The sequence below is a fragment of the Uloborus diversus genome, chromosome 7, assembly GCF_026930045.1.
Source record: "Uloborus diversus isolate 005 chromosome 7, Udiv.v.3.1, whole genome shotgun sequence".
Lineage (NCBI taxonomy): Eukaryota > Metazoa > Arthropoda > Arachnida > Araneae > Uloboridae > Uloborus > Uloborus diversus.
Window position 1 is genome coordinate 37,312,299 of NC_072737.1, and position 25,709 is coordinate 37,338,007.

Genomic DNA, 25,709 nt, shown 5'->3' on the forward strand with positions numbered 1-25,709 from the left:
GTACGTGCTTGAAATTAAAAAAAAAGGACTGTAGTCTTTTCCTGCGCATAATCTGCGGATTATGTGTTAAAAAAGTGTAAAATTAATGAGGTACGGATTATACGCTGCCATGGATTATCTGTTCTTTTTTCTCCTTCAATACCAACACATTGAACCTCAATATTTACAGCAGGATTTGCAGAGACCGTTACCCTGCTTGTATGCTGTTTATTTTACATAGCTTGATTGTTCAGGCTATGTAAAATAAACAACATACAATAGAAAAAGAAACCTTCATTTGCACAAGGTTAGACAGTTTGCTCTTTTCTTGACTGTTCGTCTTCAAGTAATTAGTGTACGATAATGACAAAATAAAGTTTAAAATAAATTTAATTTTCTCTATTTAATACAAATATTTATTTTAAGAAAGTTAAAATACTTAAAAAATATTTAAAAAAATTTCTTTTCAAAAACCGGGGGAGGGGGGAAGACAAGTGCACCCATGATCTGGCCCCCTCACTTTTTCAAGGCACGAGCCGCCACTGTATACAATTATTAAATTATGATCACATAAAATAATGATGGATGGATAGTATTGTTGACAGTTTAGGTGGGGGGATCAACAAGAGGATGATCGTGACCCCAATGATCCTTCCCCTGGCTGCAACACAGATCTCATTACAGGCAAATTTACTCTAAGGATCCTTTTAAGAGCATAAAACAATTATTAAATGTTTCACTTGAAAAAGAAATGTAAATGTACCTGTTCTAACCCTATCTAAAACTGATTTGTCATGACTAAAAGTTCGAATATTCTTCAAAGGTTCTGCCTTTTCATTTTCCGATGGAGACAACCTAAAAATACATAACAGAGTTAGATGCGATACACATAAAAATACAAATATCAAACAGCAACCTTGCCACTACCTAGAGCCAAGCCCGTATCCAGGATTTTGTTTTCGTGAGGGGCCCAGATTCGCGCCTTCTCCCAACACAAATACACAGATAATCCCCCCCCCCCAATTTTTTTTTTTACTGATACAGCTCTCATGTTTTTGTCTTGTTTTTTGAATGCTCCCGCTGTTTTTATTTTGAATTTAATTTGTAGGATGTAAAACATCCATAATTTCAGGGAGTCCGGGGGTTTCTCCCCCGGGAAAATTTTTGAAAAAATAGATATAAAAATCTGTATTTTGAGGCCTTATATGGGGGTAATTGAGACTACAAAATATGAAGAAAAATAGGCAAACAAAATCTTTTAAAAGTTATGCATTCTTTTGCAAATAAAGATTAATCAAAATAAAAATTGCTTGTTTGACAAATCTTTGACATTTTAATCGACAGATTGGAAAAACGAGAGAGGAGAAAAGAGAAGCACATCATTTCTTGCTAATATCGGCTTTTAGAGTAGTTTGTTTTTAATAATTCCCCCATCATCCCCCCCGGCCCCCAATTGCATCAAATGCCCTATAGTAAAAATTGTACAAAATGGTTTAGAAGAAACGGTGCAGAGATTCAGAAAATAAGTAACAAAAGAGTAATATTCTGGCCATTCGGATAGTTCATATTTTATTCCCTTGATAAGAGACAAAACTGAAGTACTTTTTAGGGAATTTCAAAAACTTAAATAATTTTCGCAGACTCTAGAACAGTTGAAGTTATTTAAAGCACTTCATTTTCACTTTCCAGAGTCTTACAAAATGGTTATAACTTTGTAAGACACACCTGGTTTCAGTTAAAAACAAATGTGATGAAATATTTCTCAAAACATATTTTTTTTTTCAATCACAAGTAGTGCAGAAAATGAAATAGAGTAGAGTAAGTGTTACATTTTTTCTCATGCTTAAGATATTAATCGCCTGCAATAGATGTAAGATACAAACAAGCAATAACAAAAGAACTTCTAAAAAACTGAATTCGGTATTAAGTAAATGGCAAGACATGAAACATATCAGTCACAAAAATTTAACTTGAAAAATGTGCTACAAATATGCGAGAATCAGGATTTTAGCATTTGTTACTCAGGATGTATCAAGAAGCTGAATTTGGCACGTCTTGGTATTGTCCATTTTTCAGGAGAAGGCACTTTGCTCCGCCTCCTTGAACACAGAGTTCCATTTTACGTGAGGGTGATTGGTAAGCAATCCACGAGCTTCTAAATGAGAGCTTTAGACAGCCTTAACTCAGGCATGCATTTTAATGTGCGAAAATCTCTTAGTATCCTTTACATCACTTGTTTCATTTGTCTGTAGCCATTTCAGTTATTCTTACATTTTAAAAAGAGCTGCTTTTACAACAAAACGCCATGATCCGAATATAACTTCTGCCAAAAACAGTGTAATAGAATCATCAGATACCATGTGATGAAGGAGGAGTCAAGTGCCTTCTCGTGGAAAACAGACAATAACCAGATACTAGTCTAATTGGAAACTAGGGGCCCCCGACCCTTAGAGAGTCCTCGACTCGAAATCAAAGTAGTGTAAGTTTTATAAGAGTTTTTTTTTGGGGGGGGGGGAGAGGGGGGAGGCAAGTCTACCAAACTGACAAGGGCCTTTAGGCCCTGACCCTGAATTAAATTAGAAAAGAAAGCAAGAAGTCCTAATAAATGTCTCAATTTCAAGCATGCTTTGCAGCTAATGAGAACTAGAATTACTTTTTCTGTATTTCTTCAAATAGTTCACTCGTTTTAAAGGTACTAATATCATAATTATAACAAAATACAGTAAACTGCTGGTTATCCGCCGAATAAGGTGACATGGTAACTGCGGATAAGCAAAAATTATGGATAATCCGAATATTAGGTAAAAAACGATACTACTGTTTAGCTAAAAAATTTGAATAACACTCACACATATTTAAATTGTAGCAGAAAGTATTGCTACATTGCATCTACTAATATTGAATCTAAAATAGTATGTATAGAAGGTAAATAGGAACAATGTAACACAATCATAAGTTTAAAAGTCATTTAATGACAATTAAAAAAATTGAAAAGATCCGCAGACATCCCATCCCAGATAATCAGGGGTATTTTATTAATTTTATCTATAATCTTATATCTTAATCTTTAAATTTAAATAAATTTTAATTTGTTGTTCAATATACATTATTTCAACTTACAAATTGGAGATAATCTTACCTTAATGAGTTTAAAAGGTTTTTTAATTCTTCATTCTGTAATTTCAAAGCTTCTAATTCACCCAAAGCACGAGATAAGCGTATAAGTATTTGTTCATCAGGTTCGTTATTTTGAAACATAGGTCCACTAAGTAAAATTATAACTATTAACCAAGCAGCTAGAAATGCTACAATCACTCTTCCAATGCTAAAAACCATTTCTGGTGTTTTCTTTCTGAAATAGCAAGCAAAAAAAAAAAAAATTAATACATACATAAAAAAAAAAAAATTTGGTATCCTTAGTGATGTGGATCGGGTAAATACCCAGCAGGTAGGTAAATATTTTTTGGGTATTTACCCAAGGCCTGGGTAAATACCCAAAAACTGGGTATTTTACAAAAAAATGCAAAAAGTGAATGAGGATTTTTTTTTTCAAATCTAAATATGAAATAATTGGTAAAACTGATACATACATATGTATTACACAATTTATAATATTTTTTATTGAAAGACTTGATGAAATTATGAAAGAAACATATCGTGAACCAAAGAATCTCTTCAATGCCATAATTGAAGAAGATTTTTGTTTTTTTTTTCTTTTTATGTAACCAGTTAAGCTTTTTACTTTTTGTAGAATGGCTTTTTATATGAAATTTGGCTATCAACATTGATTAGGCATATCCAACACATTCAATGTGAATATCATATTAGCTTGCTGAGTTGTTTCACACAATAATTCTTTAAATATGTGATCAAAATACAAATTTTAGGGGAAAATTTATTGTTTTGTATATGGTTGGTTATACGGGTGTTCTGTTTTAACCTGCAAAACCTCTATTTTTGCAACCGTTAGTCCTAGATGCATACTTCCAATTGCAAAAATACTCAAAATCAGATGCAGAGTAAAGATATTGAAAGTTTGAAGCAAAAATAAAATTGAGTCAAAAACTACAAACTTTAACTTTTTATATGGCCCTAGGTCCGCTAATTTATATTTAGAGAAATGATCTGCATTTAAAACTTACTGACACAAAAAAAACTTGACATTAGTGCAATCAAAACTCAAGGAGATACTATTCCATTTGAAAGTTTTAAGGGACCATGCAGAAGATGAGATTAGAACTTATTACCGTTTCAGAAGAATGATAGGTTGGCAAAGTAAAAAATACAAGGTATTTACATTTTTCATTTCTATTCAAAAATTCATGCAAATGTTATGCTGTAATATGCAAAATACGCTGCAAAACCTTGAACAATTTAAAAAACCACACTCTGCACACATATAATTTTATATAAACACTCATTAACTGCTATATTTTCCCACAAAAGATGTTACTGAGGGCAAGTGTAAACTGGTGTAAGTCACAAAACGCTGCGTTTCATATCTCAGTGAATATTGGTTGTACTAATGTCAAACTTTTTCTGTAATTGTTTTTCAATGGAGATTATTTCCCTAAATATAAGTCAGAGGACCTGGGGCCTATAAAAAAAAGTTAAAATTTGTATTTTATTACTCATTTTTGTTTTTACATACTTCAAATTTTCAATATCTTAAGTCTGCATCTGATTTTGAACACTTTTGCAATTGGAAGTATGCATCTAGGACTAACCGTTGCAAAAATAGAGGTCTTGAAGGTTAAAACAAAACACCCTGTATATATTACATAGTGGAATACATACAGAAAAGTATTTTAGTTGAATATAAATTTTTGAAATAAATACCCGGGTAAATACCCATTTTGGGTATTTACCCCAAAAAATAAATACCCAGGCATTTTACATGACTAGGTATCCTAAAACGTATTTCTTAATGAAAACAAGGAATGTTAAGCTTTTTTTTTAATACATTATATTCAACAAGTTGAAAACCCTCTAAAAACAGTTGACATAAATTATGATGTTTACAAAGTCCAGTAAATACAAAAAACAAACAAAAATTCACAAGCATATCCTCAAAATGAAAATTTTATTGCATGTGAAAATTTGAATTTGGGATTATATGCAGCAGTGGTGCACTTAGAAGGAGGTTATAGTATAGAATGTGCCATTACAAATTTTAGAAGGTAAGGGACTTAAATGCCATTTAGGGGGGGGGAGCCTTTCCATAATACATTTATTTCTAATCATATTAATACGTTATCAATCCATGATATATTAGCAATGTGCTTAAAATATTTTTTTAATTAACACCTTAATGTTCCTTCCCCCCAGTTAATTTTGAAATTAATAAATGGATTTTGTCTTTTTAACTCATTTTTTTTAAGTTTAGGATACAAGTAGCTAGATCAGATTAATGAAACTTTGTTGGTTTCATTGTCACTGCTCCTCGAACAAAACTCTAAGTTCTTTCATATTCAAAAAAGAAACTCCTTGCAGACCTGTCTTTTGAATGAAGAAAATTATGAGAAAATATCCAGCTTATATTTTAATACAACAGGATTATCTACTTTTATTCAACAGATTTACAAGTGCACCAAAATTATTTTAATTAAATCAAGAATCAATTTGGACAAAAAGAACTACTTAGGTACAAGAAAAGCAAGAACAAGTAACCACTTTTACGGGAAGCTGTACAAGCAAATCCTACAAAGGTAATGGGCAACTTATTCATGAATGCGCAAACAAAACTATGTATACATATACATCAGTTAACAATGTGTGAATACAGGGAATTATCAACATAAGCTAATGAAAATGATTTCTACAATAACAGCTAGCTCTTAAGAAAATAAAGACAACCAAAAGACACATTTAATAAACTAAATATTGCTCCAGATTCAACCGTCAATTTAAAAATGATGAATAAGAAAAAGTCAACTAACTTGGTAACTAAGTTTATTAGCAGCACTTCTAAAATTTATTATTTTAGTGAAAAATATTTTAAAGAATAAAGTATCAAAAAACAAAAATACACATTGTACACTTACAAAATGATATGGAAGCTTTAAAACTGAATTATGAATATAATACCAATATTTAAGTAAGAAATGTCATATGATAGAACATTAATTTATAATTAAAGGGAAATCATGGATTCTCTTCACATCAGGCTAAACTAAATGGGAAAACTTCAGAACAAGTTATTACATTCTCCTCAAAATTAGAGCGAAATTCAAGTAGTTTTTAGTGTTATTTTGCGAACTTTCGGCTTACAACATCACCTCTGATCCACCAAAAGCCAAGTTTACAAATTTTGTTCTGCTAAGATTTAGTTTACCACTGATGCCAAATTAAATTTTATTATTTACATTTTTGACACCTAACTTTTAAATAGTATTACAGCGGTTTAAAACTGCATTATGATTCCATATCTAGAGAATCTTATATTTCTATCAGAGCAACAAGTTTCAATATTTAAAACGTCATTGAAACTTTTATTCATTTTTTTTATTGAGCAAAAAGAAGTGAAACGAAGTCAAATGTTTGTTGTTACCGCGCAGTTGTAATGCGCCTCTCAGCTGTTTTGCCCACAGGAAGCATTATTCAAAGAGAGCTTTGTTATTCACTTACATTTCGATTTTTGTTTGTGTTGTTGATGAATTTTTGGCCAAATAAGTGGTAAATATTTGTAAAATGTTCATTACTAGTATACAAAATGGGATAAAGTTGTTTCAATGTGCTGTTGACTTTTGTGTGTTGCAATTTTTTTATTCATGTTCAACAAACATGAAACAATTGTAATGTCCTTTGCAAAGTATGCTCAAAGCATTTCGTAATATTTCACTTGGGAAATTTTAAGCTCCGCAATTAAATGATGCTTTTCATTTTTTCAGCTATTGGAATTAAGTCTTAGAGCAGTAAATTTTGTAATGTATGTTCTTCTAAAATATCCGACTGATTGTAATGTTGTAACTATATTATTTTAAAGCTCTTTATCCAAATATCAGTTATTTTTATTTTTTTTTATGTATTTGCTATTTAAAAAATGTGATCAATTCTGAATTCCTGAGCAAAAGCGTTTTAGCGCAATTGTCATTCACTTTATTTTTAATTTTTTTTTTCTTCAAAATTTTTGATGAAGTATTTAAAAAAAAAATGCTTCAGCTGAGCATTCTGCTCTGTGAAGAAAGGTTTTTAAGTTCAGCATTGTAGAAGCATATATTTCCACGTTAAATGTTAAGCTTTCCTCTCCGTGCTTTCTTTTCCAAAGGATCAGTAAGTTTTCTTAAGCACTTTTAATGTTAAATGAATATTCATATATTTGCAATCCCTCTCTTTCTTTGTGTGACCTTGAATCTTACGCTTCATGATTATGGCATTTACTGGGTGAGGGGGAGGGTACGAATAAGAATTTTTTCAAAATGCAAAAATTTTTTCACTGATGGAAAAGAGTTGTCAAAAATTTCTCTTTTTTTGATTAAATGCCGACCCAAATATAAAAACCTGTATCCACCCCAATTCTGGGATATTCTATATCTGAATATATCCCAGACCAGCGTTTCTCAACCTTTTGAGACACACGGACCAGCAAAAATCTTTTGAAAAAAATTCTTTGGACCAATATAGTTTTTCATTTTTGTACAATAAAAAAATGCTTCTGACACACAATCAATTCCCTCTCTATCCCTTTTTTGCAAGAAAAAGTAGATGCATATAATGATAAACTGAAAATTAATCTCAAACATTAAGTAAAAATTAAAAAAATATTTCTTATTATGTTTATTTATTTTTTGAAAGTTTTTACAAGGAAATTTTTTGATGTGGATGAGCGAAAACCGAAGGACCGGTCAAATTTTTCTGTTGACCAGGGGTCTGTCCAGGATTTTTCACAAGGTCCGTTTTTTGTGAAAAACCAAATAATTTTGTGAAAAGTGAATTAATTTTGTGAAAAATCAAATAATTTTGCGATTTTTTTTTTTTTGTCAAAACGAAATTTTAGAATTTAGAGAGGGCACAAACTGCATCATTTAAACTTAAAGTTGGAGTGTTTTCCTCTTCTATGTTGAGAATATCATTCTGGGGTGTTTTTCTAGTATTTGGCGATGGGGAGGGGCGGCATCGCTCTCTCAAGCAGTAATATTTATGGGTAGTTCTCAAAAGGTGGGAGCAAACAGACTTCAACTTCGAAGCTTCAACACCAAATAACTTTCATTTTAATTAACTCTAAAATTTTTGAGGTAAATTATAATGCTGCATAGAGACAAGAATTGACATAAATTATGGAAAAAAAGCTCTTTAAATGCCCTTAAAAAATATTTTCTTTGCTAAATGGCACAATTTTGGACATACCAAAACGTTAACTGAGCAAATGTACCATTAAAAAAAATTTTTTTTAATTATTTCCATACGTTTCAAAAAAAAAAAAATTAAAGGCCTGAATCTTACACTGAATAATTTTTTGTTAATATTTTACACAAATAACAAAAGTAAAGACAGATTATTTACTTTGTAAACGATTTTAGAAAAAAGTAAGTTTGAAATTTGATGCATGTCCAAAAGTTACGATCTTTACAATGCTATTATTTGAGAACTAAGTATATGATGTTTTCGTTTTAAAGGTATTTATCGATCCTCAGAATCAGTTTTTAATTGTTTAAAAGTGTTTTTATAAGCTTTTATGCAGTATCTTAGGAGAAAAATAATTTTTCTTAAACATACATGTGAGATGTCCAAATGGCGTTACGATCTTGACGCCGATAATTCTGTCCGTTTATTTATAAATTTTTTTTATAATCCACTGTCTTCTAACATCAATAAAAAAGATTATTATGATGTTATCTTCTTTAATCCATAGGTATTTTGCATAATTAATACGTTACACATTGAACAATACATAAATTACAGTAGAAACATGGCTGTTTATGATCGAACGAAAGCCATTTTGCTCGAAAATCGCCAAGCAAACCTCCGTTAGCGACAACACAGTATACGATAAGCTAAAGGTTACCAGAGGGGGATTCCAGTTTGACAAATGTAGTTAATCGTCAGCTGCACCAGTTTTGGCGACTTTATCACCTGCACTAGCAAATTTTTTTTTTTCCCGCCGCTTTTATTATTTTAGAATTTTTTTTTCTCTTCTTTCTTTTGGAAACATAATTTAACGATCTCCAAATAGAAATACGAATTTCTTTTTTCAATAATTTTTTTTAGACATCGTTTTAATTCTTATGACATTAGAAAATATATTGATTATTAAAACTGATGTTACTTTTTGGGCAGTTCTCAAAAGGTGGGAGCAAACACAGACCTCAACTTTGAAGCTTCAACACCAAATAACTTTCATTTTAATCAACTCAAAAATTTTTGAGTTAAATTATAATACTGTATAGAGACAAGAATTGACATAAATTATGGAAAAAATGCTCTTTAAATGCAATTAAAAAAATATTTTCTTTGCTAAAAGGCGCAATTTTGGACATACCAAAACGTTAACTGAACAAATGTACCATTAAAGAAATTTTTTTTAAAATTATTTCCATACATTTCAAAAAAAATTTAAAGGTATGAATCTTACACTGAATAATTTTTTGTTAATATTTTACACGAATAACAAAAGTAAAGACAGATTATTCACTTTGTAAACGATTTTAGAAAATAGTAAGTTTGAAATTTGATGCATGTCCAAAATTTACGATCTTTACAATGCTATTTTTTGAGAACTAAGTATATGATGTTTTCATTTTAAAGGTGTTTATCGAGCCTCAGAATCAATTTTTAATTGTTTAAAAGTGTTTTCATAAGCTTTTATGTAGTATCTTAGAAGAAAAATAATTTTTTTTAAACGTGCATGTGAGATGTCCAAATGGCATTACGATCTTGACGCCGATAAATTCTGTCCATTTATTCAAAATTTTTGATGATCTACTGTCTTCTAACCTCAATAAAAAAAGTTATTATAATGTTATCTTCTTTAATCCATTGGTATTTTGCATAATTAATATGTTACACATTGAAGAAAACATAAATTACAGTAGAAACATGGCTGCTTATGATCGAACCGAAAGCCATTTTGCGCTAAAATCGCCAAGCAAACCTCCGTTGGCGACAGCACAGTATACGATAAGCTAAAGGTTACCAGAGGGGAATTCCAATTTGACAAATGTAGTTTATCGTCAGCTGTACCAGTTTTGGCGACTTTATCACCTGCGCTAGCATTTTTTTCTTTTTTTTCCCCGCTTTTATTATTTTAGAATTCTTTTTCTCTTCTTTCTTTTGGAAACATAATTTAACGATCTCCAAATAGAAATATGAATTTCTTTCTTCAATAATTTCTTTAGGCATCATTTTAATCCTTATGACATTAGAAAAAATATTCATTATTAAAACTGATGTCACTTTTTACAATTGTATTATTTTTAATTTGAAGCTTTTTTTAAACTTTGCATCAATTTCTTCAAAATAATTCCAAAACTTTATTATATGTAAGGAGCAGCATGTATAGCCATTCAAGTATTTCATTAATTATCCTCTTTATTATTAAATTGCAAAATTTAAAAAGTAGTAAATAAAATTTTCATTGGAAAAGTTAAAAATCAGATTAACAATTGTCAAAAATGGTGAAACTTACGTTATGATGATGTCCAAAATCCGTTACCTACAGGACAACAATGTCCAAAATCTGTTACCTACAGACTGCTGATTTAATTTGCTAATTAACAATTTTTACAAATACCTGCTGTCTTTTCATGTTCATATATTGTGTTTTAGGTATGCATACTATAGAATAAAATAAAAATTGATGTCAAATTCGAAAATTTTTGAAATTGCTCAAAGTTAACTTTTTTGTTCCCACCTTTTGAGAACTGCCCTTTTACATTCTTTCTTAAAGCATATTTTGTTTATTTTTCCTTTAAAAATATATATGTCATATTTATTTGTCTCTATTTTTATTCCTTATTTGTCCCAAAAAATCAAACTACAAGTTTGTATAATTATTTCCATGAAGCTTTTTTCTACCTTTCATCAACTTCTTCAAAATAATTTCCAAAACTTTATTATATGTAAAGAGCAGTATGTATAGCCATTCAAGTACTTCATTACTATCCTCTTTATCATTAAATTGCAAAATTCAAAAAGTAGTAAATAAAATTTTCATTGGAAAAGTTAAAAATCAGATTAACAGTTGTCAAAAATGGTGAAACGTACATTATGATGATGTCCAAAATCCGTTACCTACAGGACAACAATGTCCAAAATCTCTTACCTACAGACTGCTAATTTAATTTGCTAATTAACAATTTTTACAAATACTTGCTGTCTTTTCATGTTCATATATTGTGTTCTAGGTATGCATACTATAGAATAAAAGCAAAATTGATATCAAATTCGAAAATTTTTGAAATTGCTCAAAGTTAACTTTTTTGTTCCTACCTTTTGAGAACTGCCCTTATCTACCATTCTACATACTATTTCTGTACTGTATTTAAAATAATTGTAACAAAAAATAAATAAAATTCAGACAAAAGTTCAGCATTTAAATTTTTGACTCAAGACACTCTTAAAAAGCACAGAATTTTGTTTAAAACTTATAAATTCCGTGATTTTAACAAAAATAAAAAGAGATTTTATTTGTTTACCTCTTGACAAAGCGTACTAAACCTCAAAAATTTAAAAAATCGGATTCCCATAGCGGATGCAAAGAGATCGCAATTCTCAAAGTGAAGACATCAAAAGTATAAAAACAGCTTGTAAAAGAAATATTTTTGATAAAATTATTTTAAAATTGCATTTTAGAGTCCTATGATAAACATATCATTAATATCTGTAGACACAGTTGAAGCAAAAAAAAAAAAAAAAAAATTAAACCATCGATTCAGTATTTTAATTTTTGACTCATGAAAGAAAATGGAATTTTGCTTTAAAAACTTGAAATGAGAGTTGTAACAAAAATAAAGAGACTTTTCATTTATTTGCATTCTAATAAAGCGAAGTTATCTTGAAAAAAGAACAAAATATGATTCTCATGTCGGATGTTGAAAGATTGCATTTTTCAAGATGTAGATATCTAAAGAAAAAAAAACGGCAAATAAAAGAGTTTATTTAAAGTTAATCATCCTTGTTAGCATCGAAAAATCAAACCCATATAATTTTCTCCCAGAGTAACTGTTAAACATCGCACCGCACCGCCTAATCAAAGTCATTATAAAGGTTTAACGCCAGACACTAAATGGCGATAATTTTGAAGTTGGTAACCCTCTCTCTGAAGCGATCATATTTTTTCCCCACCATTCATATTTACTATCCCTTTGCAGTTCTAAGTTCATTTCGCTGATATAAATTATTATTATTATTATTGTTTATTAAATCATGAGCAAGGAGAAAAGTGCTTACCAACGCCTTTTCAGAAAAGTTTACAACAACACCTGCTGCTAATTAGCTGTGATAAAACAAACTAACAAAATTATTTAAAACTAAACTTATTTTCAGCTGTTAATTTCTTTCCAAGAAACAAACAACAAGTATTATATTTATTTGGCAGTAGCAATTATTTATCGCTTGTAGGAGCATCACAAGAGTGCCGTTTTTTTTTTCTTTGCAGAATTAGCAGATTTTGTATAAGCTGATCCCTCTAATTTGACTTTAAAAAAGGTTCCAAAAATTATCAGTTTAATATGCGCTATTTTGCTTTTAGATTTGCTCTTTCAATAAACAATTTGTGAAAGATCCGTTCTCGTTTATCAGAATTTTGTGAAGGGTCCGTTTTGGTTAATCGGGATTTTGTGAAAGGTCCGTTTTGGTTGATCGGAATTTTGTGAAGGGTCCGTTAACGGACCCAAATATCCTCTGGCCAGACCTCTGCCAGTTAGGTTTGCTAGTTTACCAGTTTTGAATCACTGCCCCGAGGGGAAGGGTCATAGCGCAGATGACGCCATTTAAATTTTTAGGGGGGTACTTTTCATTTGGGGGGGGAGGGTGGCCCTTGGTTTTTAGGAGGTTTCACGATATTAAGGGGATAGGCCCTTGCTCTTAAAGAGGGACTCCATGGACTCGGACTCTCCAGATTATAACCCAGAGTTGCAGTATGCTCAAATGCTACTCTGTAGCATTTTCAGCTCTTGGCTCTTCAATGGATATGCATCCCTGTATTTAACTTGATTCTAACTTACTCGCTATTGCAGTATTAATAATTATTAGTACCAAAACTCCTCACTGTTTTATTTTACTCAACTTATAATGTTATTATTTTTAAGTGCATCATATTTATACATTTTTGTTTTTCAAGATGATGCTGAGAAAACCTTGGATTCTTTGCAATCAGTTGCTGCAGGCCATTGAAACAGGAAATTGTGATGCAGCTGCAAAAATTCTTAGTGGTGGTTTTGATGTGGATTCTATATTGATTGATGGAAAGTCTGCTGTTTGTGTATGTGTAGAAAAAGGATGTTTTGAAATTGGTAATTATTGTTTTGACTTTTCTTAATTTTTGTAATTTTTTTGAGTTTATAGCTGAAAAAATTTCAATTAAAATTTATTTGTCTCATAAATAATTTCCTATGAATTGTCACCAAAAAGCATTGGCATATCCTTTTTACATTGTAGACGAGTGTATCTTATTCATTTTTATATATTCACTATTTCTGCTATGTTTTCTCTATGCAAGATCAGTTTTGGCCTATTATTTTTTTTAAATGATGGTTCACAAAACAAATTAAATGTGGAGATACTAACTAAACATTGATGATATATGGAGAGGTGAACAATGAACATTTGCATTTTACTAGCGGAAATGGATGCATCTAGTAGTTTGCAGGAATGTCGGCTTTTGCAGATGTGTGTTCGCCTTTAAGTATAGCAAAGATTCATTGAACATTGAATGAATGAAACACGTGCATCAAATCTTTAGTTTTCCCCTCAACCAGATAGGCTCGTCTTAATTGGCTACCTGCCAGCTCTATGGCAAATGTACACCGACAGTACACATGACTTACAAATTAAAAAATGTTTTCTTTTTAATAAGCTAAAGTTATACCATGAATAAAAAACATAACATTTTATTTTGTGCAATCAAAGCCGGATTTAGGGGAGGGCAGGTGTAGGGCTATTGCCCCTGGGCCTCCACAACAAATGGGCCCCCACAATAAAATTTTTACAAAATATCCTAACTTTCACGGGTCGAAAATATCGGACATGTACATATGTATCAAAATATTCGGATATATATGAAAGTATCGGATATTTTCGAAAATATGATCTTTTTGATCCCTGATTAGGGGCCTCCACTCCTTCATTGCCCCGGGGCCTCCATACTTCCAAATCCGGCCTTGTGTGCAATAGAATAATCAAGCCATAACATTATTTGTAATGTACCTTTAAACTTTAATTAAAAATAATAAAAGTGCAAAAATTAATAACAAAATAGTATCAGGTGGTTTTCTCCTCCTGCTTCTTCTTATGTCATCATAAGCTAGTTTTTAGGGTATTTATTAATTATTTTTTTTAAATCCCAAGTGAGATCAAGCTAAATTTAGTATAATAATCAACACTAAAGTGTATTGCTAAGTATTAGTGCATTTAAGGGGAAGGGGAGGCTTTTTTCATTTTTCATTGCAGGTTCATACTCATGTGCAAATACACGAGCTGCGACTGTGTCACATTTTCAATCATTTTTTTTCTTTCCTCATAAAGCAAAAGCGTAATTAGTTCTTGTATAATAATTTCTAGATTAATTCTTGCAATATTTAATATATAAATGCCATTTTTGATGTTTGAGATACATACATAATATATCTTTGTTAAAGCCGCAAGGGAGAAAGAAAAAGGATTGTAATTACTAATGAGTAAGAAGTGTAATTTTATTTTCATAGTTTCCATAAATCAACTCGAGATCAGTGGCTCTTCCGGTGTTGAAAGTTTGGGAGAGCTACAAAATTTAAAATATAGTTGAAAGGTGTATCCATTATTTAATACTTTTGCTTAGTACTTTTTTGTTTATATAAAACTAATTTTAAAATAAAAATCATTGAAAACACCCGAATAATTTCACCTAAATGAGAAGTAATAACAGTAAAAACTGTGTGCACAGAATGAAGTTTTTAAACTATTTTAAAGTATTGTTTTAATTTGTTTCTCTTTTCAAAATTTTTTTTCAGTTTTTGTGTAAAAGATGATCAAAATGTAACATGACTTGCCCTTTGTCCAAAAAAAGTTACTCTTCCAAAAACTAAACAAGAAAATCAGTCTAGGGCTTTTCTTTCAGTACAAAAAAAAAAAAGTCTTGTTTTGAATGAATGTCTCTGGTAATTTGGTTCAATGCATTTTTTTCTTTTTTGTCAGCGAGCAAGACAAAAGCTTTCGTTGGATGTCTTTTTGTCCATAAGCTCACATATTCTGCATTGAAAACTTGTAAACCTGAAACTGGTTTATAAAATAATCTGCTTTTTTTTTTTGCATTTATATGTTATTTTTTATGCATTATTCATCTGTAATGTGTTTGTTTCATTAAGTCACCCTTTTTTCTCTTGCTACAATCATTGTTTATCTGTAACACGTAATGTTTATTGAAATATAAATTTTTCGTTAACCCTTAGAATCTATTGTTTCCTCTCGACTAACAGTAATTCCAGGTCAGTTAATCCAATTAGTAGACTTTTCCTCTAAAGTTGCATATACCCCTGTCAGCACTTTTTTTTTAACCAAACAAATTCCCATGACCTCTTGTCATCGCCTTAGAGCAACACTTAGACAACTAATCCCAGAAATAACACTAAGATATACTACTGTTGCTCTGAGGCGATGATGTCTGTTTTGGTGAAATATTGAATCATTCTGGCAAGTAGTTTTTGAATTAAAGCGTTTTGAAATCATAACTTTGATTATAATCACCCTGTTCATTAATTAAACATTATTAAAAAATAAATAATTAAAAGATTAAATATTTTTTAGGATTAAAACTTGTTTAAATTACATTTCTGTGCAAATTCATAATAATTGCCTACTTGAAACAGTGGCTTTAATGCTGGTCATGCCAATGCTTCATGCCATTGATGTAGCCAGAAACTTCGAACTTTCCTTTTTGAGAGAAACATTTGGGAGATATTTTTAGCTATCCCTTTTGGTATTATTTTTAGCTTCAAGTTTTGTTATGAATCTTCTGTACTGACCTTATTTCTGATTAACTGATTATGTTTTTTTTTTCAGCTCACATGCTGATTGAGAAAGGATGTAGCTTGAGTCTTAAAACGTACAGAGGGGAAAGTCCTTTGCACTTAGCTGTACAACAGTCCAATTATGCTTTAGTAGAACTGCTTTTAAAAAACAGAGCTGATGTAACATGTATAAACCTCTTGGGACAAACCGCTTTACATATGGCTTGTGAAAGAAATTCTTTAGGTAAGTTTTCTGAATATTTCTTACAAATTTATACAGCTTGTACATCATTTTTTCCTCAGTATAATGTAATTATTTATACAGTTTCTCTAGACTAAGTATAAACAACATTTTATGACTCATATGGAAGCTTAACTGTTTTCTGTATCTGGCAGAACAAAGCATACAAAGAAAAAAAGGTATAATAAGTATAAGTTAATGCAAATTAGACTATGTGCAGGGACCAATTTAATAAACGTATAATTGATAAAAACATATAAAAGAGAAACATATAAATGGTGCTTCACTGTATATTTTATGTTTCATGATTAAGCATGCCAGCTTGTTTTCCAACATTATCAGTCATTGGATGGCACATCTTGGACATTTCATGTAATTTTATGCACAAACATTAAGGCATTGTCTAATAGGTTAGAGTTGTCTTCTGTATTGTCTTTCAAATGCAGATTTTTAATGTTGAGAATAAACTTTTCCTGCTTCGGAAAGTAATTTAAATCTAAAAGTTTTGTTTTAAATATTTTTATTGCTTTCTGTTACTCTCTTGTGTTGTCAACACAAGGCTGGAAGTGGTGGTATTATTACGCACCTGGGGTATAACCAGAATTTGCCTTCTGGAGGAGGTTTTTTTGGTCATAATATGCCTTTCATGTCATTAAACTGCCATATTAGGATTGAAAATGTGTATTAAAAAGGCTCTTAGAAGGTTTTAACTCTGCTCGCTTCCCCTCTTGTTCGGCCGTTGCATCACTTTACTGCCAGCAGTTGCAAAAACTATGTTTATTCTAATAATTACAGTAACTGCAAAAGGCTACCCACAATTTATTAATTTACATCTATTATGTAAACAAGAGTATAATTTCTACAATATTTGTTTATGTCTTGCCATAGCCTTAAGACTGCTTTATCTGATTTCTGATATTTTATTTGAACTATAGTATTTTATAGCATTACATGATGTTGATAACTTTTCTTTTTATTGAGTTAAAGCAATTAACAAATTCCTGATGTTAATTGGAATTTATTTCTAATTTCTCTATTTTTTTTTTAAATTCTAAAATTTTTACTTTCTATAATGTCTTACAACAATATTCTAAGGAAAGGAAAAATTTGGTTACTCTCTCTCCATGTATATACAGGATAAATAATAAAAAAAAAAGTAGCCAAAACTGTTTAAGAGGTGATAGAATATACCTAGACAATTCAAATTCACAGCATTGCAGGGTCGAAAAAGCTTTCATTGCAAGGTAAAGGACATTTCTATAGATGATGAGTTCATATATGAGCAAAAATGCTCCTTTTAGGTACTGAATAAAAACAACGGGATTGTTTTGACACATTGATAAAGTTTTTTTTTTAACTCTACAAATGTAAAGGAAGAAACCTTTTCAGGGTAACAAAACAAACTGGCCTTTTTGGCGACTTTTTTTAAGCATTGTAAGCTCAAGCTTTTTTCTGCATTGCAAAAGGGGTTTCTTGCGGCAGCAAAACACATGCCTGCAACAACTTTTGAATTCTGGCTTCCTTCAACAACATTGATTTTAAAATCTAAAAATAAATATTTCATTGCATGCACTACACTAAGAGAAACTATCGAACTTCTGTAGAATGCCCAGCATCCCATGAAGAATATATTTTTGCCCTTTAATGCTATGCAGTCCCAAATCACCTACAGTCTGACCACAAACTATATAGAATTGGCGATCGGCCTAGTCAATATGATTCCATCTGAATGAATCTAGCAGGGGAGAAAGGAAAAATAGCAATGGTACATTGATGCACGCATTTTATAATGTCATTAGTGACTTATTAATTTATTCCATTCTGAAAGTTGAAAATGAGGCGAAAAACAGTTTCTATGGAAACAACAAAAAGAAAATAAATGTTTTCACTTCATCCAGAAATGTAAAAGCAAAATGGTAGCTCAAAATTATGTTGTAAAAAAATATATCATTTAATTTTTGTAGTAGGAATATAGATTGAATATAGTTTAGATTAAAAAAAAAAAAAAAGAAAAATACTGTGAATAAACTGTCATTTGTTCAAAACTGCTTCTAAATAATTAAGAGGCAAAAATTGCACATCTGTTACAATCAAACTACCAACCCTGTAAACTAATAGATGCGTCCATTTCTGCCTATAAACTAGATATTTACCTTTCCATATTATTGGTGGTCAGACTGTAGTTGTACTTTATCACCTTGTAAAATGTTGGCCACTTTCACAGATTTACTATATATATATATATATATATATATATATATATATATATATAGCTTTTTCTGTTTCTCAAACTTTCATGCCTATAATTAAGGCATACCAAGCACATCTGTTTATTCAAAAAATATGCAAAGCATAAAAAGCATGAAAAAAATGTCCAAACTTCTTACTCTAGATATTTCTTACTGTAATTTTAATTCTGCTGTGCACTGCATTTTGTTTCTAAATGCAGTTACTAATGTTAATTTCATTGCAATTGGTTTTTCTAGATATTGCAGCTTTACTGATCAATAATTCGAAAAGGTCAATCATCAACATACCTGACAGTGATGGAGCAACTCCTTTAATGTATGCTTGCCATTTTGGGAGTATATCTATGGTGCGTCATCTTCTCGAGAAAGGTGGGGACGTAAATGCAGTTGATGTGCGTGGAAACAGTCCTCTTCTTGTAGCTGTTTTGAATAGCCACTGCTCAGTGGAAATGTTAAAGATTATATTAGAGGCTGGTGCAGATGTAAGTATTTTTGAAAGATTTTTTTTTTCTGTAATATTGAAGAAGATAAGTATCTGGTTCACGATAATTCTCTTTTTATGGACGTTTGAGAAAAGAGAAAAGAAAATTAGTATCTGGTTCATAAAAATTAGTGTTGTTGTGAGTATACATTGAATTTCTAAAAGCACAAAGTTTTAATCTCAGTAATATTTTCTATCTTGTTTTTCTAGTTCTAAAAACATGTTAAAGTATGCATTGAACTTATAAATTATATTGTGCAATAATAATAACAAAAAAAAAAAAAACTTTAAAGAAAAGAAAATGGATGCGTTCTACAAAAATATATATTTAAAAAAAACCTTCATTGTACACACAGTTATACCTACGTACAGAGGTCTAAATCTGTACGGACTACTGTTGAATTGAAGGGCTATTTACATTATATTGTGTGTGAATTCATGGGAACCTCAAACTATGATCCTTACAGAAGTATGGTTGTTTAACATTATCTGCTGCAAGTTTTGTTGCAATTAAAAATCATGGCATAGGTCATAACGAGATCACCAACTTTTTTGTCTATTAAAAGCATCTCAGAAACTTTCTTATTTCTATCATTATGAAAAGTAATCTGTGTAGAACATTTAGCAAGTACAACACTTCCTCCCAAAAATTAGGGATGACAAGCTCCAGAAAAAATTCATATTTTGAGCGATTTGCAGTCCAGAAGTTTTAGGATGCCCCACCACATTTAAAAAATCTAGCTTTACTTTGTGTGGAATTTTGATTTCCCTCAGGAAAAGACAATGATAATAAATTAGAGGATAGCGTAACTTTCAGGGTGGCGACAGATCAGGGAGATCAGGGAAAAGTCAGGGAACTTTATTAATCAGGGAAATATCAGGGAATTTTGAAAAAATAACAAATTATCAGGGAAAATTGAATTTATGAAGAAAAAAAATTTTTTTTTTGCTTTACAAAATTAAGTACTCTAATTCCCAACGCATTTCCCGCCAATTATCTGTTTAAAAAAAAAGTAAAATTAATGAGGTGCGATTATACACTGCCACATATTTGTGCATCTTTTTTCCTCAACGTCAAAGTATTAAATCTTTCTTATTAACCACAGGATGAACTTCCTAAGATTGCTTCTGTGTTTGTTAGGTTGTTTATTTTTCCTAGCTTAAAATTTCCTTTTACGCTTTCAATGCTACTTAAGATAAACAACCATACAGGCAAAGAGGAAGCCTTCATTACTGCCTTAGCTCCTTTGTCTTTATTTCATTGTCTCGAAGTAATTAGCGCACTATAATCACGATTTCAAGAAGAAATCCTTGGTTTTCGAATTAATACTATAAAAGCTTAAAAATTATTACTTCTTTGCATTTTTAATTTAATTGCTAAAAGTGAACTTTCAATAAAAAAACAACTTTGTTTTTTGCCGTTATACTATTTGTTGTCACCGCAGATTATAAAGGTTTTCTTTTCTTCAGACTTAAGTGATTCTTTAATTTTATAACCAAGTTGTATTCTTCTTTTATATATTTTGAAATTAACTAATTGCTTTTTTTTCCCCTTGCATTTCAAAGTTATTTGTTACAAAAGCAATCTAAGATTTTTTCAACAATTATTAAACTGTTTAAAAACTTAGTTCAAAATAATTTCAATTACTTTTTAGTTTTATCATAAATACACATATGTTTTTAAGAGTAATTTTAATAGTTTCTTAAAATTCTTATACTGAGTGGTTTCTTGAAGTAAAGTATTTTTTTAAAAACATTTTCTATAATCTTTCCATGTAGAAAAATTTAATATACTGTTTTGTAGGTTTTTTTCCCCAAAAAAAACTGACTTGATATGTTTTTTTTAACCATTCTATTAAAAAAGTAGCATCTTTTTAAAACATATCTTTAGTTCAATAACTTTACACAACTTAAAACGTTTAAAATACTGCATTTTATACAAAAATACTTTGGATTTCAAGTAGAGCAAAGAAAGAAAACCATTATCATTGGTAACGTAAATCAGGGAAATTTAGTGAACTTAATCAGGGAAATCAGGGAAAAGTCAGGGAACTTTTTTTCACAGTTCCTGTCGCCACCCTGACTTTACTTCCTTTTATTAATGATTTCTAGGACAAATGTCGATAGGCTATTAGTAAACTTTTTTTCGGGGTTGGGGGAAGAAGAATAAAATAAAACACATCAGATTAACAACGATTTTTACTGCAGCAATTTTACAAATTTTTGAGCTTGATACAAAAATTTATTGTATGCAGATATGAGTTAAATTTTATAATAAGGTTTATTAGTAAATTTACTATTATTATTTTGTGTCTGTGTATTTTTATCTTATCTCTAGAGCGTGATAAAAGTAGCTAACATGAAAATAAATTAGTTGAGAAGCACTTTTTAAACTAATGAGAGTCAGTGGCATTAGGAAAATGGTGGGCCCTGTGGTCGGGGCTAACCTAACCTGACAGCATTGTGAAAGCTATACAGGTCCTAATCACATCATTATAATGCTGCTGGGTTGGACTTGCCCCAACTGTAGGTTCAAATCCCTCCCTTGAAGTTCAAAATTTAATTCCCTTAGTGAAAGTTCATGTTATTCTGTTTCTCATCAGCTTATCAATTTTATGTGAGTATGATTGTCTATTTAAATTAAAATCAAACTCTTTTTATTTTTATTTTCGAGTAACAGTTGGCTGTTTTTAACCTAAACATCTAGCTATGCCTCTAATGAGAGCAATATCTTTATTTGTAATACGTAAATGATTTATACTATCTTTAAAGAATAATATTATCTAAATTATATCTGACAATGGGGTTGGTTCCAAAATTTTAAAAGTATTTTTTTCTGAAAGAGCATGCTTAAAAATATAGGATCTGACCATTTTTTAAATAAAATAATAGTTTAAAAAACTAAAAAAATACGCTTTCGTAGCAAAATGAACTAAAAAGTGAAAAATAATCTTCGGATGATAGTAGTTGACCAATCACTTAATTTTAATGTAATGCAAAAAGCGTGGGGTGTTGTCTATTTACATTTTTGCTTGGACAACAAACGGAAGAAATTCAAGACAACTGATAAGAAGCCCCCCACGCTTTTTTGTATTAGATTAAAGTTAAGTGATTGGTCAACTACTATCATCCAAAGATTATTTTTCACTTTTTAGTTCATTTTGCTATGAAAGCGTGTTTTTTTAGTTTTTTAAACTATTATTTTATTTTTCTGATCTTTAGTCATGTTGGAAAACTATCAGACAAAGTTTGTTTGTTTTTTGTGCGGTATATGAAAATTTGAATCAGATTGGGACTTAATTGACGAAATTATTTATAAAATGAGTGCGAGGTAAAATCTTAAAGTTAAGACAAGGGCACCCCGATAAGAAGCTACTGTGAGTCATTGATGTATGTTTGCGGAAATCATATTTATATTACTTTGAAAATTTGAGATGCATTTGGATAAAAGTTTTGTTCAACAATGGTCTGATCAGCAATGAATTTCAAACTGAAGGCTCACCTAAATTTTGGCATGGAATTAGTTAAAAACAATTATATTTCATGTTCTAATTACCTTGGAACATTGGAACAAATTTTGTCTGATGCAGAAAAATTTAGGGTTTTTGTAGATATTTTTAAATAATTTTTGCGATCATTTTTTATTGTATTTTTTTTTAAATTTTCCTTTTTCACATTGTTGGATTTATGCCAAAATATTGATTAAAATTGGAGGAAACTAACAATTTAAAGAGTTACTTTATTTGATTAAAGAATATTGCATTGTCATCGGCTCTGAGGTCGCGTGCCAAATTTCAAAAGAATCCGATCCCAGGAAGTGGGCGAAATTTGAGCTGCAAGATTCCGTTACAAGATACATACATACATACATACAGGTGAAGCTAATAAAAGCGTGTTAATAATTTGTTCAAGTTTAATATTTAAAAAAAAAATACTTAAATCGGTGCAATTTTATTGTTTATGTTTCTGTCGTGTGACATCACAAATGATGAAATGCCATTCAGTGTTGCCATTCATAAAGAACATGCCTTGTTTTCAAAATCGGACATTTTAAAAAATTAAAAAATAACTGTTGGGGAAATGAAAGTATTTTCTGGGTCCATGTTATTTTTTTTACTCATTCTATCAATTTCAGTGGCTAAAAGTAGTACTTTTGACTGAAGGAAACAACCCCATTATTTTCAAATCTTGTGCAAATTGTAATTTGTTTTTGCTCAGCGCAAAGTGTTACTTTATCAATCGCTCAGTTTTGTTACTTTAATTTCAGGTTTATCAGAGCAACCATACACACGAAACAGCACTTTTAAGAGCTTTGCATCTGATGTGTTTAAATTGGGTGAGTGGAAAAGATAAATATAATGATTTGTGCCTGTTTTTGATTGAGTCTGGGAGTGATCTTAATGCCTCCAATTTGAATGGCCAGACTCCTCTTCACTTGGCACTGACAATGAAAGATGCAACGTTAGTGAGAAAATTACTGAATTCCGGCTGTGATACAAATCTCTGTGATAGTATGAATCTGGTTCCACTGCACTATGCTTGTCGTAGCAGAGTGAAGAAATTAGTTAATTTGCTGATTGATAGTGGTGCTGATTTAAAAGCTGTGAACTGGTCTATTTTTAAGGAGGCACTGTGTGATGCTGAATCTATTTCACTCTTGAACTATGTTATTGAGAGATCAAAAACTTGTCCAACTTTATCTGAATTATGCAGAACTGTGATTCGAAAAAATTTAAAGAACATCTCAAAACATGCATTGATGCTTCCAATTCCAGCCATAATGAAAAAATACATTCTATTAGACAGTAGCATTTCATCATTACATGTGTACCAATGAGTTTTGAATCCTTCTCTGTCCATGAAAAGTCATTCAATACTCATGAACTGGAATGCAAAATTTAAATGTTCAAACTAAGCATCATTAATACTAATTATCGAATGCATTTCATCTCATTTGTTACTGTTAAGTTTTGAATAAAGTGTTAAATTAAAATTATTGTGATTTCTTCATGATATTTTAAGTTTTACCTGAATAGTATAGAGGGGAAAGGGGGACATGTGAGCAATTTTTAATAAGAACTAGAGGACCCGACAGACGTTGTTCTGTCCAAATTTTGTAAATTGAAAAGTTAAAAAATTTCAATAAACTATCAAGTGTTTGAACCGTTTTGTTGAAAAAAATAAGTAAAAAGAAATTTTTTTAAGCTGCTTGGTGTCAGGATGCGTATATTTATTACAAACTTGATTTATCTAATGCCCACTAAGCAGTTGTTTTATTAACTATTTTTTCTCCTGTACTTGATGGTTTGTTCCTTCAGCCATACTCAAAGGATAAAAAGCGTCCTCAGATATTAAGTGTAAAAACCTAACTACATATCTGGAGCAAACAGGAAATCCCGCTGCAACATCCCCCATGTGAAAAAGAATAAAACAATGGAAAGGATATTGTTTAAAAAATGATAAAGGTAAAAACAATTATCTGAATAAGCGAAAATCACTCATCCCCCCCCCCTTCAAAATGAACATTCTTCAACTAAAATGACAAAAAAACTCTAGACAAATCTTTGCAATTTGAAATGTTTCGCCAAATAAGCAAATAATACAATAAATTACATAAAAAGTAACTTTAGAATGTAAACAAATGATCACGCAATTCTATCGTTTATAGCCAAAGTCGCCAAGCCACCACGTTACTGTAACCCAGCCGATCAGCGAGCGAAGCCAACCGACCGATCAGCGGTCCGATCTTTTGAGCGAAAACTGTTAAAACTTCATATATTGCCTAATTTGTTCTTTCCACTAAAGACAAAAATCTTCCACTGCACTGATCTTTTGTGTACAGAATTACCCTGTTGTAATTTATCTGGACGAAAATAAAATTTGGTTTTGTCTTTAAATCCCATCATCTTTTCCTTTAATGATGCACTGATTACAGTGATCTCTCGCTTATACGCGACCTCTGTTATACGAGTTTTTCTTACGGGCCCGGCCAGCGATATAGGGAAACAATGTTAACTCTTGTTCATTTATATGCGAAACCTAAAATGCACCTTTCACTTATGCGCGATAATTTTTTTTCAATTTTAAGTTAAATGGCATATTTGCGCTTTGCTTATCAGAAGATTTGGACCCTTCTTGTTCTGTCTCTTGGAATGTATTGCACGCCTGTATTCCATTGTTCGAATTCTTCCAAACACGCATTCTTTTTTGCACAAGTGAGCAATTGGGGGTGGAATTAGTCTTGTGATTGATATCGAGAGGGGAGAACGGGTTACAAACGAAAAGGTTGTCATCATTAAAAGTCATGGTCAAGCGGTAAGCATTGACGTTGCCTTTCGAGGATCTTTTCATCCTCGTAGACTATAGCTTTGATCATGCGATTTTTTAGGTTTTGGGGAATTCGCTTACGTACTGTACAGTGTATAAAAATAACAGAACGTACAACTTCATTTTTTTTTAAAATTATAATGCATAAACCGAAATTATGTGCGTATTGATTCATTAATATTAGTAGTGTACTATTAGTATAACTATAACTGATTGCATTTAAGCTTATTTTTGGGGTTTTCGCTTATGCGCGAATTTTACTTGTGCGCGAAAATTTCGTTGTCCCCTTG

The 25,709-nt window shown here is 30.8% G+C and overlaps 2 protein-coding genes across 4 annotated transcripts in view; one reads left to right on the forward strand and one right to left on the reverse strand.

The window, feature by feature from the left end:
• LOC129226514 (alpha-(1,6)-fucosyltransferase-like) overlaps positions 1 to 6,183 on the reverse strand; it is a 28,875-nt gene extending 22,692 nt beyond the window's left edge. The window contains exons 1-3 of the mRNA XM_054861125.1: positions 6,024 to 6,183; positions 3,119 to 3,331; positions 743 to 834 (exon numbers count right to left, since the gene is read on the reverse strand). Coding sequence (XP_054717100.1) covers positions 743 to 834; positions 3,119 to 3,315 — 289 coding nt within the window. The 5' untranslated portion in view covers positions 3,316 to 3,331; positions 6,024 to 6,183. The remainder of the gene's footprint in view (positions 1 to 742; positions 835 to 3,118; positions 3,332 to 6,023) is intronic.
• Positions 6,184 to 6,543: 360 nt separating this feature from the next.
• LOC129226077 (serine/threonine-protein phosphatase 6 regulatory ankyrin repeat subunit C-like) lies at positions 6,544 to 24,947 on the forward strand. Of its 3 annotated transcripts, XM_054860665.1 has the most exons (6): positions 6,544 to 6,654; positions 13,259 to 13,430; positions 16,174 to 16,365; positions 18,849 to 19,093; positions 23,360 to 23,428; positions 24,761 to 24,947. In XM_054860665.1, the coding sequence occupies exons 2-6, from the start codon at positions 13,259 to 13,261 to the stop codon at positions 24,857 to 24,859; spliced, it is 777 nt and encodes a 258-aa protein (XP_054716640.1). In that variant the 5' UTR covers positions 6,544 to 6,654; the 3' UTR covers positions 24,860 to 24,947. The 3 variants fall into 3 exon arrangements, with proteins under 3 accessions (XP_054716640.1, XP_054716641.1, XP_054716639.1); XM_054860666.1 differs by lacking the exon at positions 23,360 to 23,428; XM_054860664.1 differs by having other exon boundaries at positions 23,360 to 24,896.
• Positions 24,948 to 25,709: the final 762 nt, after the last annotated feature.

Bases quoted from the DNA above. Each gene is read 5' to 3' on its own strand.
- LOC129226077 (XM_054860664.1), top strand. From the start codon at position 13,259: ATGATGCTGAGAAAACCTTGGATTCTTTGCAATCAGTTGCTGCAGGCC. The intron at 16,366-18,848 runs GTAAGTTTTCTG...TGGTTTTTCTAG, and splicing joins TTGTGAAAGAAATTCTTTAG to ATATTGCAGCTTTACTGATC. The intron at 19,094-23,359 runs GTAAGTATTTTT...CTTTAATTTCAG, and splicing joins TATTAGAGGCTGGTGCAGAT to GTTTATCAGAGCAACCATAC.